Genomic DNA, 23933 nt, shown 5'->3' with positions numbered 1-23933 from the left:
CTATGGACAAAAATGTCAAATGAAAAGCAATGATTTTTATGAAAAGTGCTTCATGTAGATAATACCATATTCTAATTCAGAAATGCCCATGTCTCTTTAGTCTTGTTTCTCACCTTTCTGCCTTTGCTTTGTAAGGAGGACATGTCAAGAAAAAAAAAGGCAGAGGAAAAGGAAAAAATAATCGGAGACCAATCTGTTGTACAAGCTAACGCATGTGCTAATGATAAGCCTGTACCTTGTTTAAAGAATATCCAATATAAACAACACAGGATCCAAGAAAGGGGCTACTTCAACAGCAAGTCTGGGAATTAAGACAGAAAACAGTTCAGCCAGTGGGACACCCAAAAATGATGGACTCAAAAATGGTCCCAAATCAGGACCCATGTGGGACCATTGCTCTGTCACCACTGTGACAGGCAGGGATGGGAGGTCAGGATTTAAAGTACCCGTGGCATGGAGTACTCTCTGCTGGAGCACTCTCAGAAGCTCTGCCGGTTCACAAGCTACTGAAGTTCAGCAGCTGATCAGAGAAAAGGCTTTAAAAAAAAGGAAATCGGGAAGAGGAAACCAAGAGGGACCTGAGCGACAGGGGGTAGCAAATTTCTGGCTCCAATGCCATGCTCTTTTGTAACTAGCCACAATGCAGCATTAACTTTTTAAATGAACCTGCCTCTCCCCCAGCACCCATTTAAGTGGTTGCCACTGGCTGTGGGAAAGCCAGTGAAGCCATAGTGTACAGGCGTTTGCATCTGAAATGCAATCAGCTACCGATGAGATCCCATTCGATTTCTTACAATGACACAGTCCCATCCTATCCCCAATCCTTCCTAGACAACCTTGCTTATTCTTTGGTGAGAATCGCCCCATTGTACGTACAGACATTCACATCCTTGATAAGACAGTTAGGGGAAAAGTTCACGAGCCACATCCTCTGCTGGTGTAACTTCATTTCCCTCCCCCCTTCTCCCAGGAGTGAGTGCTGATCTGACGCCCTGTGTTGAAAGGAAACAAGGTTGTCTATTCAGCTGCAGTCAGACATACAGTGTGTGTTAAGGCTCAGACAGCCCATGATGCTGAGTGGAGATACTAAAGGTTCGTGTTTCTCTGCTGGGAATTTTCACAGAGCAGAAAAGGAATGCCGCCTTTTTTGTGTGTGACTTCCGACTGACTACTGACAGAGCTCAAAAGCATAAAATCACATTTATTCTCACGGCACAAGACCTTGAAATGCAGGAGGATTTGTTGGCTGGCTTGAGTGAGCAATGTTAAGACTGTACTGGGACACTAAATAGAAACACAGAAACAGATCACTGAAAAATCGAAGTCCTGCTGATTCAATTGGCCTGTACTGCAAGTCATTCATCCTATGTTAGGCAAAAAACTTTACTTTTTAAATGTTTTTTGACAGAATAGTAGCATTTTCCAAAATAATTTGATCCTTACCATCAACAGAACATTTTAACAGTGACTTGGGGTTTTTTTTGAAAAGTGAACTTGACCAATGGTTTACAACATCTCAAAGATAAACTGAAATTCAGTGTAATCAGTAGAAGCAGTTTCCTCTAGAAGTGACCAAGACATGCTTGATTCATTTCATGGAGTGTTCTTAGAAGGTGGGAACTGGATTCCTGTAGGAGAAACAAAACCAGATCATACAGTCGAAGCACTAAAAGGTGTTTGGAGCACAAAATGATGTTAGAAGCAATTCAGTGTTACAATGTGCAGATTCTGCAAACTTTGTACTCAGAACCAGCTATGGATCTGCAGATCTTTTCCTACAGCACTTCATACTTGCTAACAGAACAGAGCCCATGTTTTTTTGGATGATTGTAGTGCACATGCTGGCAAAATTTGGCTGCCTCATATTTAGCTGGCCAAAATGGAGGTATTCATCAAATTCCCCTTTGATATTTGAAAAGAAACAAACACTAAACCTCAATTTATCCTACTCATCTTAGCATGCTCAAAAGAGCAAGAGCCAACCAAGTATCTCAGAAAGAAAACCATGCCATCATCCTGTGAAAATATTCAGGAGCCTAAGGCTTAGCTTTGCCAAATATTTGCTAACTTGTATGGATTAAATTCGACCTCTTAGAGACTCAGTTTCTTCACTGATACAACAGTGTATAATGGTAATAAACAGTTCTAAGCTGGATTGCAGCTTGAAAGGGAGTAATATATTTTCTTATTTTGTCCAGCTTAATTGAAGTCTGGGACAAACTGGCATGCCATTTACCATGACTAAACATATTCTTTCACAAGAATTTTACTCCCATTTTACCATTATGCTATCAACAGTATTTCACTGAGCTTCTAAGTAAAACTCCAACACTTCAGAGATTCAGCCAGTATTAATTAATAGTGCTGATTTATTAATGTGAAACCTGTGTTACTTTGAATCTTGAAATTTATTTCAGCTGGGATCCATGCAGTCTCATGCCACACTTATTGCTATCTAGGAAATTAAAGAATTGTACAATTGGTTGCTTCATTTCCACTTTTTGGATTTGCTACAACTGGCTTCCCTGGGTTTTTGTTTGATAGCTCTTGTCAGCTGAAAATAACAATACTTTGTGTTGGAACAGCAGCTTCCCCTCTAATACCTTTACTTATTTTACAAAGGCACTGAGATACTGTGCAAAGTGCATTTAGTGACAGACTTTGTCAGCCACAGCAACACAGTGTTTGGGTTTGCCACAACACGATTTCAGACGGCTGAATCCACGCTGCTTGGGAGGACGAGGTCCAAGTCAGAGCCAGTCCTTGCCCTGCACTTGCACTTCACTGCTTTGCAGGCTACTTGGGGCATTATCAAAGGGCTGAAACTGGAATCCAAAGCACAGATTAGAGTGCTGAGCTACTATGTCAACACAGACATCCAGGCCTTAGGTCAATTCCTTGTCAGTTTTTATGAGGAAAACCTACCACCTGAAGCATGTAGAGATTATTTCATCTACGTAAAATTGGTGGTTGCACTGATGGCTACCCCTCTGTGTCACTCTAGAAAACATAACAAAGTTTTTGTGTATTTTTTGCCTTGGCTAATCCAGTCTAAAATCTACAATGTGTCTAACTTCTAAATTGGTCTTCCTAGAAACTAACACTGCTGGAAATGCTACAGGTAAAAGAACATTACCAATAACATTTTAAATTTGTCCTAGTCCTAGTATTAAATACTGCATACTAAATCTGTTAAATCTACTGTATCTATAAAGAGACAATCCAGTACATTTTAATTAGATGTGTTGCAGAAAGACACCAAGCTATGAACTTACTTGACTCTTTTTTTGCTGTCCAGAGATATCTAAAATACATGGGGTTTTATAATATAAAGGATAATACTCTTGAAAGTTAAAATCAATAAAATAAATCAATGTCAGAAGATGAAGGAGAAAGGAAAAAAGACAGAAAATTTGGAACATATTGCCATAAAAGCTCTTAATATTCTGTTTATGTAAGAAGTGTGTAATAGTGTCTGTTGTTCTCAGAGAGATAATGGAAGTATCACTGTTGAAGTTAAGCTGAGCTCTCCAACTGATTATTGTTTATTTTAATTTTGTCTCACTGAATAGTTAATTCTCTCACAGGATTATCCTCATTTCTCATGGACTCCAGTATTAATGAAATCATTACATACTTTTGGACCACCTCACTGGGACCCGGCCCTGCCCCCTTAAATCAAATGTATCATAGCTATTCATATGAGCAGAGGGCAGGACTTTATGGGAGGTTTTGCAGAAAGCAAGCCATGCTCCAAAAAGAAAGATCAAACAAGCAGATTGCTAGAGGGCAAAGGTTCATTAAAAGGTCAGTCCACATCTACAGAAAAAATAGTGAAAGTATTTAAAAACTGCACCACGAAAAATAAAAATGAGATAGACATTTAAGATGCCAGGTGCAAGAAAATACAACATGTGTTTCTGTCTTTGCAACACAAGCTGTCAATGTTTTTTATTCATTTTAAAAGTCAATTAATAAGTTGACTTAGATGTTTTCTTTCTTAAGTTAGATGCCAAAGAGCAAGATTCCATGGTACACAAAACAATCACAAACCTACATTAATCATAAGAAAATTTGAAATTATCAGATTTTAGATTTTTTTCTCTACATTATACATCATTATTTGAATCACATTAAAGTTGGAAAACACTATAGCAAAACCATTACTCTGACTTTGTGGAAGTAAATCTTCTCTTAATTTTATTTTGCACCTATCTATTCTTTTTGAGTATTGTACATAGGTCTTTTTCCTGTCTACTTAAAATGACTTTTCAGGAAAATAATTTGAATATCAACATCATTTATAAACAAACCTTTAAAGATGAATATATAGAGAATTATATAGAGATTAATTATATATTTAACATAAAATCATGTTCCTTTTGATTTACAATATTCGTCTATAAGAAAATACTTTCGATCCCTTTAAAGATGCACTAAAATATAATTATGGAATATTTTAACCTGACTTTACCAATGCTTAAAATAAAAGTGTTTTTCTAAAAAGGAAAGTTCTTTGGGAATTCCCCTGATTCCCATCAACAAATACCTTTTCAACAACCCATACTTTGAAATGCTAGAAAAACGGAATGGCACTTATTTCTCAAAAGTGGATATTTTATACTTTTCATTCATTCATTCTCTGTTATTGAAACAGGCTGAATGGGGCTTGCTGTCTGTGAGTTTAAAGTGCCAAACAAGAGGCAAGTCTTACTATGTATTTTGAATATCTACAAGAAACATACAAAGGATTATAACTGATCGTGTTTTTCTCTTTCCTTGATAATGCTCCAGTTGCTTCTGAAAGATATGTCTGGTTCCCCACCCTGGGAAGGGTAGATCTTGGATAGCTGTCTTCAAGAATTAGAAAATATGTGATAGCTTTCACACCATGCCTGTTTTTAGAACAAAGTGGCATGCTCAGATATTTTATCATTTGTTTTAAAAAGCACAGGGCTAGTGTTATCTAATTATGTTTAGGATTTTCAAATGTCCAGCCTGGAATGTCTAAGGAAAAGGCGCTCCAGCCTTCCCTGCCCTGTGTGTGTGCGATCCTTCAATTCTTCCCGGATCCTGATTTGTCATTTCTAACGAAGCTGAACTGACAAAGCGTGAAAGTGGTCTAAAAGGAAAAAACAAAGAAAGTGACCCTGCTTTCACTGTGCCAAGACTAATCAATATTCCAGAAGCCCCGTTTTCCTCCCCTCTCTGCTGATGCGTGGTTCGTGGTGGGTTGGTTTTGTCCTTTTTTTTTTTTTTTTTTTTTTTTTTTTTTTTTTTTTTTTTTTTTTTTTTTTTTTTTTTTCCCCGGCGCTGGGCCGGCAGTCTCCTCCCCTTTCCTTAAGTTACAGGGATAGTAAGTTGCCGTACTCGGGAGCACATGCAGATGTCAGTTTTCCCCCTGCCGCCCGCCCGGCTCCGCAGCTCCGCGCTCCCCGCCCGCCCCTGCCCCATCCGGCGCGCTCCCGAGGCCACGGCAGCTGCGACCAGGTGAGCCCGTCCTGTCCTCTCCTCTCCTCTCCTGTCCTGTGCTCTCCTGTGCTCTCCTGTCCTCTCCTGTCCTCTCCTCTCCTCTCCTGTCCTGTGCTCTCCTGTGCTCTCCTGTCCTCTCCTCTCCTCTCCTCTCCTCTCCTCTCCTCTCCTCTCCTGTCCTGTGCTCTCCTGTGCTCTCCTGTGCTCTCCTGTGCTCTCCTGTCCTCTCCTGTACTCTCCTCTCCTCTCCTCTCCTGTCCTTTCCTCTCCTGTCCTCTCCTCTCCTGTCCTGCCCTCTCCTGCCCTGTCCTGCAGCGAGGGTCCGAGCGGGGGGAGGCATCCTTCATCCTTCACTCTGTGCCTCTGTGTCCTAATTAATCGATTAGTCTTTTGATTGATTAATCTTTTGGCTGCGCCCATGTTCTTTCTTGATCTTGATGTAAATTGTGCAGGACAGATTAGCTGCTAAACATCCTGGAAAGAAAAGGCACTGTGAACGATCTCTCTCTCTCTCTCTTTTTTTTTTTTTTTTCTCTTTTTTCTATTTTGCTTTTTCTTTTTTTTTTTTTTCTGTTTTGTTGTGGGGTGTTTTTTTTGTTTGTTTGGTTTTTTTCTTTTTTTTTGTTTTTTTTTCTTTTTTTAATGCGTACATTAATCGGTCGGGGGTGGGGGGCGGGGTGGAATCCTCCTTCCATACAGCAGTCGTGTCCACGGTAGAAGCCTTACTAATTTAAATATTTAGCTAGGTCTCAAAATTTCTGTTTCCACTCCTTAAAGCAGCAAAGTTTATAGCGTTCTGTTAAAATTCAGGGAGGATATTACACTAAAGTGCTAAAGTGAACCGTCTTGAAACATATGGTAAAAGCAGGGATCAAAATCCACCAAAATAAACTTGTTACAACATGTGATTTTGCATAAAACGTGCTGGCTGAAACCACAGTGTATTTATATTTTAAATGCTTCCGGAAAAAAAAAAGTGTTTTGGCACTAAATTCATTTAATATGAGGTGTTAGAGTTGAGCTGTCTATAAACAGAGACTGATTTCAGCAAAAGCACCTAGGTTTATACATTTATTCTTTAATAATTACTTTTTAAAAAGCATGCCAGTGTATATTGACTAAGACTTCAGAAAATTGTATTCTCAGTCTGGAAAATACCTTTGAAGAGTCTCCATTACTAAACAAACTCATACCCAGCAGCCATCAAAACAAACCCACACCGTCTAAAATAAAAAGTAATACCTTAATGAAAAACGTTTCATATTGAAACATTTTAAGGTTGATTCAGAGCATGATTTCTTAAAGTCAGACGTGGTGTGGTTCTTGGGTTGTCCTGCACAGGTCCAGGATTTGGACTCCATGATCCTGATGTGTCCCTTCCAACTCAGGATAGTCTGTGATTCTGTGATATATGTTCATAATTGCTATCAGGACAAGCTAAGCATTACTCTGCAATGTGAGCTGGTATTACTGTCTGAAGGAACAAGTTAAGTGGGATATTACTTCTGATGTTTTACAGATGTGCTTGGAGTAGTTTATACAGCTAAAAGATGAATGTTATCAACATAAAGCTGTCATAGACATATCTTCTAAATAGTGGTTGAGGGATAAATAAACTATTGCTGCTGCCTTTTTCCATGTGAAAAGAAGGAATTGAGACAATGCATTCAATCATTTAAAAACATTTGAAATGTAGAACAATTTAAATGTACCGTTTTGAGCAAAATATTTCTCTTCAATGGTTAATGTAAAGGCGAGCTAGATTTTTTTTTCAAATATTAATGGCCTGTTAAAAAGTACAAGATCAAGCCTGACAGAGAGTTTTAAACATATACCTTAAGTTGGTATGATTTGTACTGATTTTACATTTATGTATCAATAGCAAATATTTTTTAAAAGTTACTCCTGGGCTTTAGAGCATGACAGCAGTTCATATCTGAAGACATGGGACACTCATCTGATCAGTCCATGTAATCCTTCCTTCGAAGTCATTGAGGTTCTGCATCAAAAACTGCTTAGATATTAAGAATAATACAAGTTTTACTGAAACATGAAGAATATTTGCTTCAATGTAAATATATAGCTAACCATTCCCCTAAAATCTTACTGCAGTGTTCGATATTTCTTGTCTTGCAGGTTTCTCCAGTAACTCCCACTGAAAAGAGTGCTCCACTTTTCTGAAGGGATACTGACAGAAATTAATTATAAAAGAAAGCTTTCAGCAAGATAAATGACTAAAGGTAACGGAGAAGACCCAAAACCTGGAAGTAGGATGGAGCGAATTCAACAAGGAGTCCGGAAACGTACTCTTTTGGCAAAAAAAAAAGTGCAGAGCATAACAAAGGACGATGTTAAAAGTTATTTAATGAGGAATGCCTTTGTGCTCTTCACCGTTGTGGCTGTGATTCTTGGTGAGTAATTTGTTCAATAGGAATATTCTGTTCTCCAGTGCATTTGACAATGACGATGTGACTGGGTGATTTGCATTACAAATGAGTTTCCAAATTCTTCTGCACTGATAAGAATGTTCTGGCTTGGAGAGTTTTGGCTTTGACAGCTGCATGAAGTTTAAGGAAGAGCCATTAAATTATTCTAGTAATTCCTAAGAATTTTGGTGAGAAAAACCAACCAGAATAGCTGTGTTATGAATTCTTCCCTTAAAGAGTCAGATACAATAACTAAATTGAATGCTTTCAATTCTATCTTTTCCTACCAGAGCCAGTTGCCGCAAAATGCCCAGGAAGCAACTTTTTTTCACCTAAACTATCAAAAAATTATCACTTTGCAATGATGAACAGAAACTCTCAATGAATGAGATGAGGAGACATTTCTAAGCAAAGGCATGAAATAAATACAGCCTCAGTCTTTTCAGTTTTCCCCTGATAAAGGCAAACCTAAGCTTATTCTCCCTCAGCCACTCACAATCTTACACATGCATCTTTCAGATGCAATTTGGGCAACAATGGCAGTGTTACTTATTCAAAGGACTGAAAGATAGCACCTGAATAAATGCCTTTTAAGAGTATACTGAGAGGAATCCAGTACATCAAACAGCCTTTAGATTTGGAATGCACCAAAATATTGCTACATACTTTGAATTAGCATTAGAAAGAGATTCTGCTGAGAAAAACATGCAATTTTTAAAACTTGCATAAATAATAAAAATAATTTTTCTTTAAATTATTACATGATCACTTAAGATAATTTTTCTTTAACTAGAGATTGTCAAAGTGACACCATATTTCATGAAATAAACACTCTTTATAGGGTGAGCAAGAACTTAATGGCTTTACTGTACGGCTTTCACTTTCCCCATTCATTTAAAATACAAAATTGTGAATCTGATCATGATGATGGTGAAAAACCATATGTAAGCACCTAAAGATGGTGGTCTATATCCTTTGCCAATGTAGCCCCTAATGTCCTTAATAGTGCTATTCTATATAGGTCTCCTTGCTGTGTTTCTGCAACTCTTACAGGAATTGAAATTTTAGGGCTCTACCATTATTGTTGCTTGATACCACATCAGCACTGTTATTTCAAATTAATTTCAGGTTTGATGGTCTTTTCTTGGGAGACATTTATATTAATTTGCCTATTGGTAAAATAAAGTACTTCTTTGCTAAAGCAGTAACTTCAGTTTCTGATATTTATAAACAGCATTTGATCGTAAATGTTTTTAATTCCTAACTAAGAACTTTACAGATGTAAAAGTCCCATTAATATCAGGGTGAAAAAATCAGGTGTTTTATCTACAATAGTCAGAAAAGGCAGAGCAAATCAAGCTAGTTCTGAAACACTGTCCAACCACAAAGAACACAATTCTTTGATTGTTACTTTTCTAGACAGCATGTGAAAAAAAAATTCTTTTTGCAATTTTTTCTCTGTCATCTACATCCAGTAGGGCTCCCACAGATTTGTCAATGTGGAAATGAAATGTAGACTGGACAAGTGGTTTTGCTGTTATTGCTGGTTTCAAATAATCTTAGGTAAATACTGACACTGTGGCCCCTACTCCACTACCACCTACAGCAGAGGATCAATTGGCACTGGGACACAAGTTGGAGAACTGATGAAAATGTGCAGCCTAGGATGAGCTGGCTGCTCCAATTCTGCTCATGAACCTGTAGATGTATCTAGTATAACATGTAGAAGAAAAAGTCTTCTTGTTATTATCACAAAATGCTCAAAATTCTTCTTATATCTGTTATTTGTGGAGTAATTTTGCAGTATGATTAGAGCAGTAATTTCATGGTTATAAAAAGGTAATATCTGGGGCTTTTGAGAGTTTTTTGCTGTTGTGGAAATACTCAGAAGTAGGGAACAGATGGCTAAAGTGGTTGGGAAACACTCAGTGGTGGAACTCCATCTGTCTAGTATGGCAAGGACTAAGTTGTTCTCATCAGTTGTTCTCATCATTCAGTTGTTTGGTGGTCTGTGGAAAATTAGATAGTGGGTTTGATCCCCTCCCTAGGAGACAACAATCATTGTTGCAGAATTAGCCCACCAATTAGCACTACTGGCTCTCCCATTTGAGGTGCTTGGATATGAGTCTAAGTGGAAACCAAACTACACTCAAGCCAGGGTTGAATCATTTACAAGAAATAATGCTTAATGTCTGTGATCTAACAGATGACAATTCTTAGAGCTGTCAGTCCAGAAATTTTCATAGACACCATACTCAGGAAAACATTTTATTTAGAGAGAGCAACATTTCTTCAGAGACATTTTTTTCACATCCCTTTAGTCAAGGGATAAACATGAAAAAGCATTTTAATAGAGCATTTCCTATTTCTTCGCTGAGCAGGATTGATTTCAGTAGAGGTTAAGTGCATAGGATCTTATCTTAGTTCCAGTACTGTAGTTTATAGTGGGGGCTTGAGCTTGTGTTGAAGTGGGAACTTGCCCTTAGTTATGAAGTGGGAAACTACAACATGCAATTCTCTCTGTTGTATACATATACAACAGATATTTTGCAAATAGGGTGAGGTTTTTCTGGTATTCACATGACAAGGAGAAATACAGACATTTATATAGCCATTCCGTTGTTACTCTGATTCTAAACTAAATTCTAAACTAAATTCACTAGCCATTACCATACTAAGCCAATTATTCATTAAAAACGTAGTGATGAAGATGCAAGAAGGTATAATTCATGTTGAAAAATACTTAGAATTATTCTCTATTCCCATAAAAATGCATAGAATGTCCTTCAGACTACACCTTCTGCATAGGTAGGGTCTGTCTAGCACATTGTCATAAAAATTGTTAATATTTTTTGTGAAATTTAAACTTTTCTCAAGCCCTTCGAGAAACTTGGAGAAAAGCATAGTCAAAAAGCTAATTATGATGCAATTTTTCACATTTTCCTTGTCCACATGAAGATATTATGAATGAGTTTTCTGTAGTCAATCTTGCCAAGACTCAGTAGATGAGAGCAATCCTGTAAGACAAATTTTTGAGGCTGACCACTGGCAAATTGAGAATATCACAATGACCAGGAGCACTTGAGGGTAGTGTAGGAAACATGGTGGCTCATAGAAAATCTGCAGGAAGTCTCACAAACTTTGAAGTGCTAGCCAAATTACTGGCAAAATCTAAGGCTCTCCCACGCTACTCAGAACCATCATCCTGTCCCCAAAAACTCCTTCCTTTCAGATACACTTCCTTTATCAGCCAGCCTTCATTCTCACATCCTATTTTCTCAAAAATGGCACAGGAACCCAGACTCTGACAGGATTCTAAATGCCAAAGAATCTCCTGTGTGTTCTGAACTTGTACTGAAGGACAAGACCGAGACACAGAGCACTGCTGAGCAGAGATCCTCAGAAGCTGTCTGCAGTGAAATGCTGCTTTAATTGAAACAGAGGAGGCTGTGAAGCAAGTGCTATGAAAAGGAGTTTCTGCATAATTATTAAGCTCCAATTCACTAGCTAAAATCCTTTTGCCAGAGTTATATTATACATGTTGCAGTTGTCTGCTGGGACATTCAAGGCGGAGGGGGATGGATCCATTTTTTCTGACTCCCTGTTTCCCCAAAGGGAAGAGGGAATGCAGGTCTGGCTGTGTCATTGAAGCCAGGCTTCTGTAATTGCCAGCAATCTCACAATAGGTGTGAAGTATAGATAAACCTGTACTACCTCTGTTCTGCAACAGCACACACCATGTGGGAGATTCCAAAGCTTTCCAGTGTTTACCAAAAAAACCTAGCTAAAAGAACAGGAAGAAGACAGGTCTTGCCTTGCCCCTTTTCCCTGAAGAAAAAAGCAAAGAGATAAATAAAGCCTTGAAAGGATCCTTCGTGACACAGAAGGCAAAACACCCACAGAGCCCTTAAAATATCTATACAGTGAAAAGCTGTGCGAAGGAGCACAGGATATGAAATTCTCCTATCTCGAGAGACTCCCTGTCTGAACAAGAGTTTAAATACCTATGAGGTACAAGTCTGTGATAGGCAGGTAGACAAAACTCAGGATAATGCCCACAAAAACAGCAGCCTTGTGTGTTGAAGCACCACCTTTTCTGCTATTGACAGATTTCTGTATCCACTTAAGGGTGAGGCTGACATACCCAGAGAAGAGTATTTGACTTCACTACATATTGACATTGAACTCTGTGACAAATCCTAGTGCCGCATTCGTAAAATTTGCATGAGAACAAAGTGAAGATCCATCACTGAAGGAGAAACAGCTGTGGGACCTGAGTTTTAGGTAAAAGAATAAGTTAAAGCATAAAGAGAGAGATTATGCAAAAAAAAGAGATAAGATATATGCAAGAAAATCAAGACAGCTGGCTACAGTTAAAGAGAAATTAATTATTTTTATGCTGACCTCAGAGGCTGACTCTGTCTCAGGGCTCTCCTAAAGAACCTGACCAACGTAATTGATTTCTCACTGAGTGACAAAGCCTTCCTAAGTAATAGTCTGAAAAATTTGTTAATCAAAACCTTTTTTTTTTTTAAGTATAAAATAGCTTTAATTTTGGAAGAAAAAGAAGCGTGAACAGACACCATAAAACTCAGAGTGACTTAAAGCTCCAAAAGAGATTATTCTTTTCAAAAGTAAGAAAAAGTATAGAAATGCAAAGAACTTTAATTCTGCCATTAAGACACCAGTAAAAGTCAGACTGCGAAATACAAACAGTACTCTAGTTTAACAGCAAAATAAAATAATCTTAATGTATTATCACAATCCACATTTCTTACCACAATTCATTTTGGTGTTACTGAAATGAAACAGCAATGATTGTTGAACTGCCATACATGGCACAGAGTAACAACAATAAACTTGGCTACCTTGTAAAAAACAATAAAGCATTCTGGAGAGAGCACCTGTGCATAAATGCACAGTAAAGATGCAAAATCTTTAAAAGCCAAATATCAGCTTATTTCTATCCTAACGCTCTAAACTGTCAAATCAGTGGACTTGCAAAGTGGTGCTCAAAAGCAGTATGTCTCAATGGTCATAAAACAGTCCAGAGAAACATTCATTCATTCTACTCTTCATACAGATTGAAAAAAGGCTGTTAATCTCAAAATTCTCTCTAGAAGTTAAAAAAAAATGTATATACATAGTAATGCTTCTTACAAATCAAAATTCAAAGCTATCCTAGGTGAAAGGCATGGCAGTAACTGTGTGGGGCATTTAGGATGTGGTTTCTCAGAGATTTTTACAAGAAGATTCTCTGAATGCCATTACAGTATGGTCAACTGAAACAGTAGTTATCTCAAGGATTCTCAAGAAAACTTTTGTGTTGATCCTGAAAGGGGTCAGAAAAGGCACATAAACATTAAATAAACTATATTAAGGCTTGCCAACCCTTTCCATTTTTTCAGTAGACAGGGACTATAATTGCTGTGGTGACTGAAAGGCAGCACAAAATCATAAGCAAGATGCCAGTGATTTGTATGCTGAATAAATATTTAACATTGTTGGATCCTTACTGGCACTTGTAAAGCTAGAACAAGATGTCGTTGGAGATGAAATGCTTTTGAGCTGGCCACAATGAAGGTGTGGCAGAAGATGGTATGTTCAGTTGTTCATGAATTCCTGAAAATATTCATTTAGCTTAAAATTCTGACAAAATTCTTTGAAATAGCCAGGCATCTGAAAGTTCCAAGGGATTATATATCATAGAAAAAATTTTTTTATAAAATTCTTATCTTTAAGTGCATTTGAAAAACTATACTAATAAATCCAATATAAAAGAGAAATAAACAAAGGGGCTAGATATTCTAGATGTTGAAAAGGCTGCTACAAAAAAGTAAGATAAAAATGCAGACACTGGGATAATTTGTGCTGTATTGTAGCATAGACATCCAGATCCATAGCTGAGACACACTAATTTTTTCTATTTTTCATGCCTTGTTGAAGGAAAATCAGGTCTTTTGCAACCACCAGCTTCATGAAATAATCCTTGTAGTCACATTAGTTGTGCACATCCTCTGACAATCCTCTAAAGTCCTTCTGTTTGCTGTGCATTCCCTTAAAATTTTATATTTAATTTCATTTTTTATTAAAACCCAGTAATCATATAATAAGTAAACTTACAACAAAGCAGACACTGAGGTGCTGCAGCAAGTCCAGAGACAGACAATAAAGCTGGGGAAGGGTCTGGAGCACAAGTCCTGTGAGGAAAAGCTGAGGGAGCTGCGATGTTTTAGCAGCTTTTCTCCTGGAGAAAAGGAGTCTCAGGGGACCTTCTCACTCTGTACAATTCTCTGAAAGGAGGCCTTAGCCAGGTGGGGATTGGCCTCTTCTCACAGATAACAAGGGACAGGACAAGAGGAAAAGGTCTGGAGATGTGTCAGAGGGTGTCTAGTTAGGATTTTGGAAAAAATTCTTTCATTGGATGGGTTGTCAAACACTGAAACAGTCTGCCCTGGGAAGCAGGGCATCTGAGGGAGCCACCATTCCTGCAGACACTTAAAAGCTGTGTAGATGTGGCACTTTGGGTCATGGTTTAGTGGTGGGCTTGGCAGTGCTGGGTTATGACTTGAACTTGGTGATCTTAGAGGTCTGTTCCAGCCTCTGGCTCTATGATTCAATGAGATTTAGCATAGATCATAATTTTTTTTTTCACAGCATATTACAATTCAGTTTAACTGGACCTTTGGAGCAATAAGGCAGTGCAACTGGTGTTTAGAAAGTACTTAGTAAGGAGCAATAAGAAATTTCTGTCTCCCATATAAATTTCTCCATCTCTGTTGTTCACAGAATATTCTGCGGCGTCTACAACGTATATTAGAGAACACCTAAGCTCCTCACCAAGAAGTCTTAAATTATTAATGGATAGAAAATATATATATGGTATAGAGTAGGGAATAAACTATGGAAAATAGTAAAAGAATAAATGGAAATTATTTCAGAGGAATTTTAGTAAAAGCTGGATTATTGCATTTATTATGTCAACCCACCAGACTTGAAGTTGTATAGCCAGTGTCTGCACTTCCAATCAACACAATGTAGCCCTTTAAAATCCATACAAGAGAAACTTATTTTCATTCTAGGTTTCATGGGACTTTTTATTTTAAAAGAGTAAAATAATAGGTGTGATTAGCTGCACAACAGTGAAAAGGAAAATAATTAAATGCTAGAAAAGAGGCAAAGAAAGCCAGAAGGATCAGAGGAGAATCAGGAAAGTAACAATATGTTACTGCTACTCATATTTCCTGGTTTTTCTCCCACATCCTTTCTTTTAGCATGAGTTTTATTCACCTTTTGAATTCCCTTTCTATTCTCTGCATTAAAAAAATGCAATATCTTGCTTGAAATTTAGCATGTGTGTGTATATATATTCTATTGGCATGGATAGAAGACCATAAATAGAAATAAGCTTGAGAGTTACAAAGTGTGTGCTTGTTTTTCACTTTTTACTGTAACTTGGTATAACTGTAAATTGATTTATTCAGAACAAAATCTATAAAAGATGGGGGTTAAATTTTAAGCATCTTTTACACTGCAACATAATCTGGGGCCCCTCAAACTGGCTGCAGTATAAATGCTTTGATTTTACCATGCACAAGGGCTAAATGAAAGTAAAAGAGTAGAATTGCCTTTGTATTATAGGACCAATAATCAGGGAATTTCTGGGAGTACTAACCAAAGGTAGTTGACAAGTAAGTCTACTACATATATTTTGATGGCTTTTAAAATTTTTTTGACTTGGGAATCCATATATTAAAAAGATATGGATGTGCCATCAAGTTCTTCAAAGTTTAAAATGCAAGCAAAGGAAGCTGCCCATGGAACCTAAATCTCAGAGCTGTGTGTCTTTTTAGTGCATGAGCTAGAGCAAGGAGACTCAGCTGGGTAGCTGCACAGGTCCATGACCTAAGCATGTAACTGCCCAAAACTTCCAGGGGAACACAGGCAGTCAAACAAACAAACAAACAAACAAACAAACAAACAAACAAACAAACAAACAGGTTTGCATTCCTACTCCCACTCCTTTCTGAGTCACGACCATGCCAGACATTTTCACCCAGTGGAGGTGCAGAAGCCCAGGTGGGAATGCTGTCAGCAGCACTTGAGGAGCTAGGTTATTTTCTTCCTCTCAAAAGGCAAGTTACAGGAGGAGGCAATTCCACCATTCCTTTCAAAGCTGTGGTTTTAGGCAGAGGGAAATGTAAGACTTCTAAGGATGAATGCATATGCTAAGAGAGCAGAAGGCAGCATTGTGTTTAACCTAATGACTAAAAGGCTCACCTATAACAGGAAGCCCCAGGCTGTGAAGCAGCCCTTGGAGCAAGAACAGGGACAGACACAGGGTATGCCAAGTCCAGATGATTCAGTGCATTCTGTGTGACAGTTGTGTTCAGTTGCTAATCCCTCAGGATTTAGCCTGGAATTAGGCAAATAGATGTTTAGGTCATGGCAGATCTGAGAAAAACACAAGCAGAAGGGTGAGAACTGAAGAGTCTTCTAAAGCAAATGGAGTAGTGCCCATCAACTTCATGGATTTCCAGAGCAAAGCTTTTTTTTATCTGGAGGGACTTAAAAGGTCATAGTCTGGACTCAGGTACTTACTGTGTAACTAAGTATTATTCCAGGTGCAAGTTTCCCTGTGCCATTTTTGTGACCTTTAAGATAGGAAAATTCTACCATTCAGAATAACACCAAACAGTTGGAAGAGAGGTGTCGTTACCTGTATGGAGGCTGGGTCTAAATTAATAAATATGCTACAATGTATCTTCAAGATGAGTTAACTCACAAGAAGTAAGGCGTGATACCTCATTTTAATCAACTGAAATTAAACACTTCTGGAAATTCATGTTTTGGAAGGGGCTGTTGGCAAGTAAAAGAAATAGATGGAGGGTTCTATTTGTGAATAGTTTCACAGTCATACTGAGGATTTCAGGGATGAAGTGGCTCATAATCAAACAGCGAGGGACTGAAAGCATCCCAGCTATCATTTCAAGATAATGGTAACATGATTCCATAAACTTCAGCCATGAGCCTGATTTTCTTATGGAAAGAATTCACCGAACAAACTGAACATTAAAAAAAAAGTGTTATGGTGAAGCTTACACCTAATTTGGCAAAAATCTTATGTTCTACCAGGGGAAATGCTCCCCCTCAGTCTATCCTGGTTGTTTGCATGTCTCAGCAAAATACTGGTCAAAAAAGAAATTTTTTAACTAAGTCTGCCATATGTTCCCTGATCCAGATAGTTCTGGCATGGCCATATCTTGATTCAACAAAATACTTAAACCTCAGTGTCAAACAAGTCATTTACAGATTTAGATTACCAGCACTAAGCTAAATTAAAAGGTGGTTTTGTAGGAATTAAAAGGTGGACTAGCTCCATAGGGATATGTATGCATAATTTGAATGTCCTGCTCATGATGGTGCTTAACTGCATATCAAGATAGTCCAGCCTAAAATGAACTCTTTGTAGCGTGTGTCTAAGCTGGAATTAAAAAAACCAAAGGTAACTGTCCAAATCCAGCTTCAAGATCTTGGTCAAACTATACTAAAATTCCTCAGAGTAGAGCTCTCTTTTCTGTGAATGTTTGCATAAAGTTCTTGGACCTGAGTGGTCTCAGTCTCACTGTCTGCAATTCCTTTGTGCAGCTATACTGTCAAAAAGACAAAATAATATGGATGAGCAGCTGAAACCACAGTAGGGAAAAGTAGAATTCAGTGCTGGTAAGGACTGTGTCAACTTCTCACCAAGGAAAAAGAGGAAAGAAAGAAATGTAAAGCAGGAAAGGTACCCTATAAACTTTCAGAGAGCAGCTTTCTTATCTGTTTTGATCTATATTTTATAGGAGTAAATACATTAACTTTAGTCATGAACATGAAGCAGCAAAGTAAAACTGGGCATGAAAGGAACAGCTATTATAGTAACTTTGTAAAGCACTGAGTAGTATCTTAATTCTAAGTAATACTACATAAAATATAATCTGATATATACTGTGAATGTCTGAGCTTCTATATATGCATAGTAAGATATTATTCCTGTTCATGGAATTTTTTGTTATTTTTTGCATTAAAAGTATTTTTTTAATATAGCTCAGAGACTAACGAGGGTACATAAACTAGGCATAGTTTGTCTTTCAATGAAGTCTCTTGTCTGAGGATGAAATCATGAATAATGTCCCTATTCCATTAAGAACAGTCTGCTTCAGTGCCAGCAGTGAAAACTCTTCATTCCAAATCTGCTACTAATGCCATGCAATTGCTTGTCTGGAAATAAAAATTTTTTAAAAATTTAAAAAAAGAAGTGAGAAATCAATTACAAACAAGAGGTAAACACAGAAACAGTTCAAGGAAGACAAGTGAAAAAAATTTAAAAACAGTTAAAGGCCAACAGAGAAGTTGAAGTTGGATAAAATGAGAACAATTTTTTGGACATGTTCTCAAAGGAACAAAATTACCTCCTAATTGGGGAAGACAGGGAAATGAGCCAAACAACTAGAGACAAAAGGGAAAAAATGTATGAGTCTTAACACTAGAGCAAAGAAATAGCAAAGGACAAATTTCAATAGTTTCTAAAAAGCCTTTTTAGCAGCACTCAGAAGCTGTCCTCAGATTTTGTATCCAGTTTTGACCTCTGGTCAAATGGTGCTTTTGCACATCAGTTCTTACAGCTTCAGACTCCCCTCTCCACTTGCATGTTTTCTGTCCACAAAATCCAAAGAGGCGATGCTGTGTCTGCAAGTAAAGGCAACATGCAAGTGTTTTATAGCTATAGATATGAAGATGTGTCAGAAATTCAGGCTCCTCCGGAGCTGGGCAGAAGATGTCAGGCAGAGTGTTTGACCGAGCTGGGAATTGAGGGCCCATGTATCTCTGTTAATCTAGTTCTAAATGCCCACAATACACTTTTATGATAAAACACCTCTGCATCTTTGCAAATTGTAACTGAATACTGTTGTTAGAAGGCTGGTGTGGGTTTTTTGGGGAAAACAATCTCTCTTACAGGGTAAAGCAAACCTTCAGGATCAGGTTCAGGGGCAGGTGGTCCTGAGGCACTGTGACTGTAGGACTGTGTCTCTGTCCCCCCAGCACAGCTGTGAGCTCCATGGTACTCCTGTGGCCCCTGAGCAAAGGTTACACACTGACTTCTCTTCTGATGCAGAGGACAGCTCTCCCACATCACCATGACTCTTACTTTGCTATAAATCTGCTTTTCTCTGCCATGTCCCTTTTTGCAGATCCCAGATCTTTTCTGGATCCCAGTCATGTCTCGTATATCTAGCTCTTCCACATTATTTCTCCCATGACTACTCTCAGTATGTCTCAGGCAAACAAGAGGGAGCTGCTTGTGTCCAAATCAACCCATATTCCACTTTACTATAGATTCTAATGTGGCAACTTGGAGCACAGGTCCTTAAACTCTCTGCTGCAGTTTCATCACACAGTTATAACCTGGCATTTATGTTCAATAAAATGGTTTCAAAGGGAACACACATTCCTACCTACATAAGGAAAACCAGAAAGCAAAGAAAGGGCAGGTGTGATACACCAGGTGTACTAGGGGGTGAAGGTTCAATATAAAATTCTGAAACAAGAATTATGAAAATCAAAGTCATGCTGAGCAAATTGGGTGATTCTTGTGGCAAGCAGGGAAAGAAATTAAGAAAGAGATTTTGCCAGCAACTTGAAGTATTTCTTATCAACAGAGAAGTAATTTTCCTGTTTGTCTCAAGTAAATACAGTTGTGGACTTATCTGAAGCTGGCTGTTAAAAGGTGTCAGAACAAAATGGTAAATTAAGCAATAACAAATGACCCAAAGAACAAAAGCAGTCACTCCAGAGCTCTGCAGGAATGTAGGAATGAAATGGCTGTGGAGCTAACAAAAATATACAATGTCCTATTAAACTGGTAGAAGCCTGATTCCCTTCATGGCTCTTGCCCAATTGCTGTTATAGAACAAAATGTTATTTGCTTGCTGGTTACAAGGTTTTCTGGAACTGAACTATTAACAGCTGTTAGTTTAGAACAGCATTCTACTCAGCATAAAAGTTTCTGGGTTTTTTCCCAGTTTTTTTTTGAAGTTTTCTATTTCCTACTGGAAAAGAAGAAGTAATTCTGTACCACATATATTTAGGGAAAGGATATTGATATGGACCTTCTTTAACAGTGTTCTGAGATTTACAGTAAAAAGCAGAAGCGTATATAACTCTTATTTGTATGTTCTGACTGACCTGGCAAGTGCTGATAAAGACAAAGCAGCTCTTGCTCCATTATTGATATAAAAATAGTAATTTTCTCTTGAAATATGTTTAAGTGATGTTTGGTCAATTGAGAAGTACAACTGTCAGAATTCTGCACTTCTTGCTTGAAAATGCAGCAGACAGCATGGGCATTGTAAAAAAGTGTAAGCTTGAGATGACTCTATAGTCTTGATTCCTGTGTAACTCTGAAATAAGATTGAGACCAGAAGTTCATAAGAATTCATTTCAATAACTTAGACCCTGACTTTATTGCTTACTTCATCACACTTTGATGTTAATCCGTTAAAGACATTTTGTATAGAAGGTTGTGTAGGTTTTTTTTAGCCATACAAGTATCCCTATAATTGTTAAAGTCCAACACGAAGACTTAATTGTTTTCTTTCTGGTACCCAGTGACCAGAAGTGAAGACCATAGGCCATTCATCAATATAGTCCTATTTTTGGAATAAAGAATTCCAAATCCTAAGTACCATTTTGCCATTTCCTTTCCATTATCCTAACTGCCAGAATTATTTCCACCTTCTGCTTCTTGCAAGTTTTAAGTCCTCTCTTCACTGTATTCATACATCTTTAATTTCATTTTGAATTTCATTTTGATTCACGAAAACATTGATATAAAATCAATGCAATAATTTTAGCTTTTTAGATTGTTCTGATTATCATCAGGATCATCTACAAATAAATTTTTCCATAAACTTAACTTTATCACTATAGTGGAAAAATAAATTTTTCCATATACTTAACTATCACTATATCAAGAACACCTCAAAAATCCTTTTATAACTCTAAGCTAATTTGCTTTTTCATTATAAACTGTATAAATTATTTAACAATATGGTTCTGTTATATACTAAACACATGTATAGAATTCTTGTTAACTTACATGTTAACTTAAATAGGCACTACTGATTTTTGTCCAGAAAAAGCCCAAATTCTGTGGATAAATTATTCTTTGCTGCAGTGCAGAAATGGTACACTAGTAACCATTTGAGAAGTCAGGTTTTGATAGTGTTGATTAGTTGATCTTTTCTGTTACAAAGGGTACACAGAAACCTGCACAACAGGTTGTGGGAGCTTGTTTCACACAAGGCTTTGTCTCATTACAATTTTCAGAATTAACCTGAAACTTGAAACTTTTGCTGAGAAAGGCCAGTTCCAGTATGTAATCTTCCGAGTCTTGGTCGTGAAGCACAAAAACTCCTGCCACACACAAAGTAGTGGATGGTTGTTGGAATATTGCACCCCTTCCAAAGGTTTAGTACCTCCTACCAGGTCTTGGTTCAGGACTTTATTTTGATGCTTTGCCATTGTGCCTATTTTTACATCATCATCATATGCTGCTATCTCACCATTTCAAGCCTGTGAATGTTGGTTCTAGAAGCTAATTCAAAGGCAAAGCTACTTTGCCAAATTTGAGTTTTCTGTCTCAAGAATTTTGTTAAATAAACTTTGTCAGATGGGATATTATACCCACTATTTAGTTATTCAGACTTGGAACAGAAAATAAAGTTCAATTTTAATTTATTCTAAAATCAAGAGGGACTGGTAAAATCATGCTGTCCTGCATTCATTATCAAACCCTACAAGGAGGAATAATTTGTCTAAATTTCTTCTTGTTCTGTATGAACACAACCACTTTCCAGAAATATCTGTGAAACAGCTACTGCTGTATCTCTATTTCAAGCAGGGAAACTGAGTCAGAGAAAGGTTCTCATATCTTGGGCATGACTGCATAGAGATCAATAGCAGTGCAAAGATTAAGGCTGAGGAATTAGTAGCTGTTGTGTGTTGACCCATTTCAACATAATACACTACCAGGGCACATTTCTTTTCACATTGCAGAAATTCTTTCTGTAAACTGCAATGCTGGGAAACCCTGTAATTATGCACAGAGCACATTAGACAAAAAACAGTCAATAATTTTTGGCTCAACAGGTTTACGTGGGACTTTAGAAACTCACTCTCACTACCAATAATATTCATTCAAACAGCCATCTCAGGCCACTTTGTGCTGCTTGGATGGTAGTGGAACAGATAATCAAGCCCTTATAGCATAGCATAAGGACTAGTTCTTATAGCAGCCTCAGAAACCCTTACCAACCTCAGTGAGGCTTTGTACTAGTGCAGGGATTAATTCATGTGGAACTAATTGCAGAACTGTGGCCTAAGTAAGAAACCAGTCTAGCTCTGTTTGCTTGTTACCCAGTTGTCAAAATGTAGTGCTCATTAAGTGCAGAAACAAAAGTCCAGATGGATTCTTTATATCTGAGAAATGTGTTTCTCATAAAAAAAGAAAATAATGAGTAACTCAGCAGCAGAATTTAAAACTTTTTTGAAAAGAAGGGAAACTCTCAGGCAGGTCTTTTAAACAAGAATTATCCAGAGGCCCTTCTTCTATGCACTTTATTATGTAATTTTACCCAAAAAAAAAATTTATGCAAAACGCACTTTAGCTACCTGAGACCACAGAACATGAATGAGACGAAACAAATGCCTTCTAGTCCTGCTACTCTTTTCCATAACACCAACTCCATGCTTGGTGTCATTTGCACTCTAGTTACTTTTCTCTCCATTCTGTAACACAATTCTCTAGAACACAGTTCTATTTTCTGTTCTGCACAAGATATTTCTGGACTCCTGTAGCTTAACCAACCTGGTAAAGTCCCTAAATCATGATCAAACAGAGGTCACTAAACTGAGAGTTACAGATGTTTCCTTTCTCCAGCAGATGTCAATAATCTGGTGTAGGAGGCATGACAGCATATTTTAACTAGCAAAATTTGGCATGAAGATATTATCTGCTCTATGGAGTACCAATCAAAAATCAGTCTTTAAATAAAAGCAAAACCACAAAGACTATGAATTGGAACTAGCAGTTGTCAAAATTGTTCGATGCTGCAGCATTTTCAGAATGTACTCAAGACCCAACATGATCTAGAGTGGATCTGGAATGTTCTGCTGCCTAACATCACTGAGGAGCAGCTTTGTAAAACATTTTATGAAACCTGAGTCTGCCGATCTTTTAAAAAGAGCTATACTGCTCTTCTCTGAGGCACATATCTACCAGAGAAGGCACCAACCCCTGAGTAGCCATACAAAATAATTGCATCAGGGAATTGACCTGGCTGAAAATTAACCCAGTAAAATAAATTCTTTTGCTGCAAATCCACTGTGGTTTGCAGCAGGATCAGTTGCCTGATCCAGCTTTCTAGACAGAGTTTACCCAAATGCTAGTACCAGGCAGTGGTGAAGAACATGGAGTCTTGAAAGGAAAGGAGAGATGGTTGAGTTTCGCCATGTGTATGGTTAATGTGTTCCAGATAAAGCCATGTGTTATTTGGCTGGGTATAGCAGTCCTACATCAGACAGGCACCAAGCCATTTGACAATTGCAAACTGCAACTGGTCATGTCAGCTAACCAAATAACGAAATAAATATGCAAGCAAAGCAGTTGGTGGCAAATACAGGACAAAATCTTCAAAGTAAGTTGTGGCTCGGAAGTTTAGGTTCCCACACATGAGCCCACCTATGACTTCCATTTGTAAATGTATCTCAAGCACCATTTATCTGTTCCCAGCAAGATAAATGGCTCCAGGCATTCCCCTGCTCCTGTCCCTCAGGCATTGAAACCCACCACTTATCATCCAGTAAGGCCTTTCAACCCTGATTATCTGCTTCCTTGCAAGCGTCAGTGTTCCTGAAGGTAGGCATGGGTAGAGATGCTTACCTCCTGCGTCCTTTTTGACTGTGAAAAGACTAAACCACAAGGGGATTCTC

General features: G+C 37.8%; 1 protein-coding gene across 1 annotated transcript in view; it reads left to right on the top strand.

The window, feature by feature from the left end:
- Positions 1 to 5332: 5332 nt before the first annotated feature.
- SLC1A3 (solute carrier family 1 member 3) overlaps positions 5333 to 23933 on the top strand; it is a 65821-nt gene continuing 47220 nt past the window's right edge. Inside the window, exons 1-2 of the mRNA XM_071425536.1 lie at positions 5333 to 5490; positions 7609 to 7883. Of these exons, the coding sequence (XP_071281637.1) occupies positions 7703 to 7883 (181 nt within the window). The 5' untranslated portion in view covers positions 5333 to 5490; positions 7609 to 7702. The remainder of the gene's footprint in view (positions 5491 to 7608; positions 7884 to 23933) is intronic.

The sequence above is a fragment of the Agelaius tricolor genome, unplaced genomic scaffold (genome assembly GCF_023055355.1).
Source record: "Agelaius tricolor isolate 1412-34295 unplaced genomic scaffold, bAgeTri1.0.p SCAF_4, whole genome shotgun sequence".
Lineage (NCBI taxonomy): Eukaryota > Metazoa > Chordata > Aves > Passeriformes > Icteridae > Agelaius > Agelaius tricolor.
The sequence above is the reverse complement of the archived record's forward strand: the minus strand, read 5'-3'. Positions and strand labels throughout refer to the sequence as shown.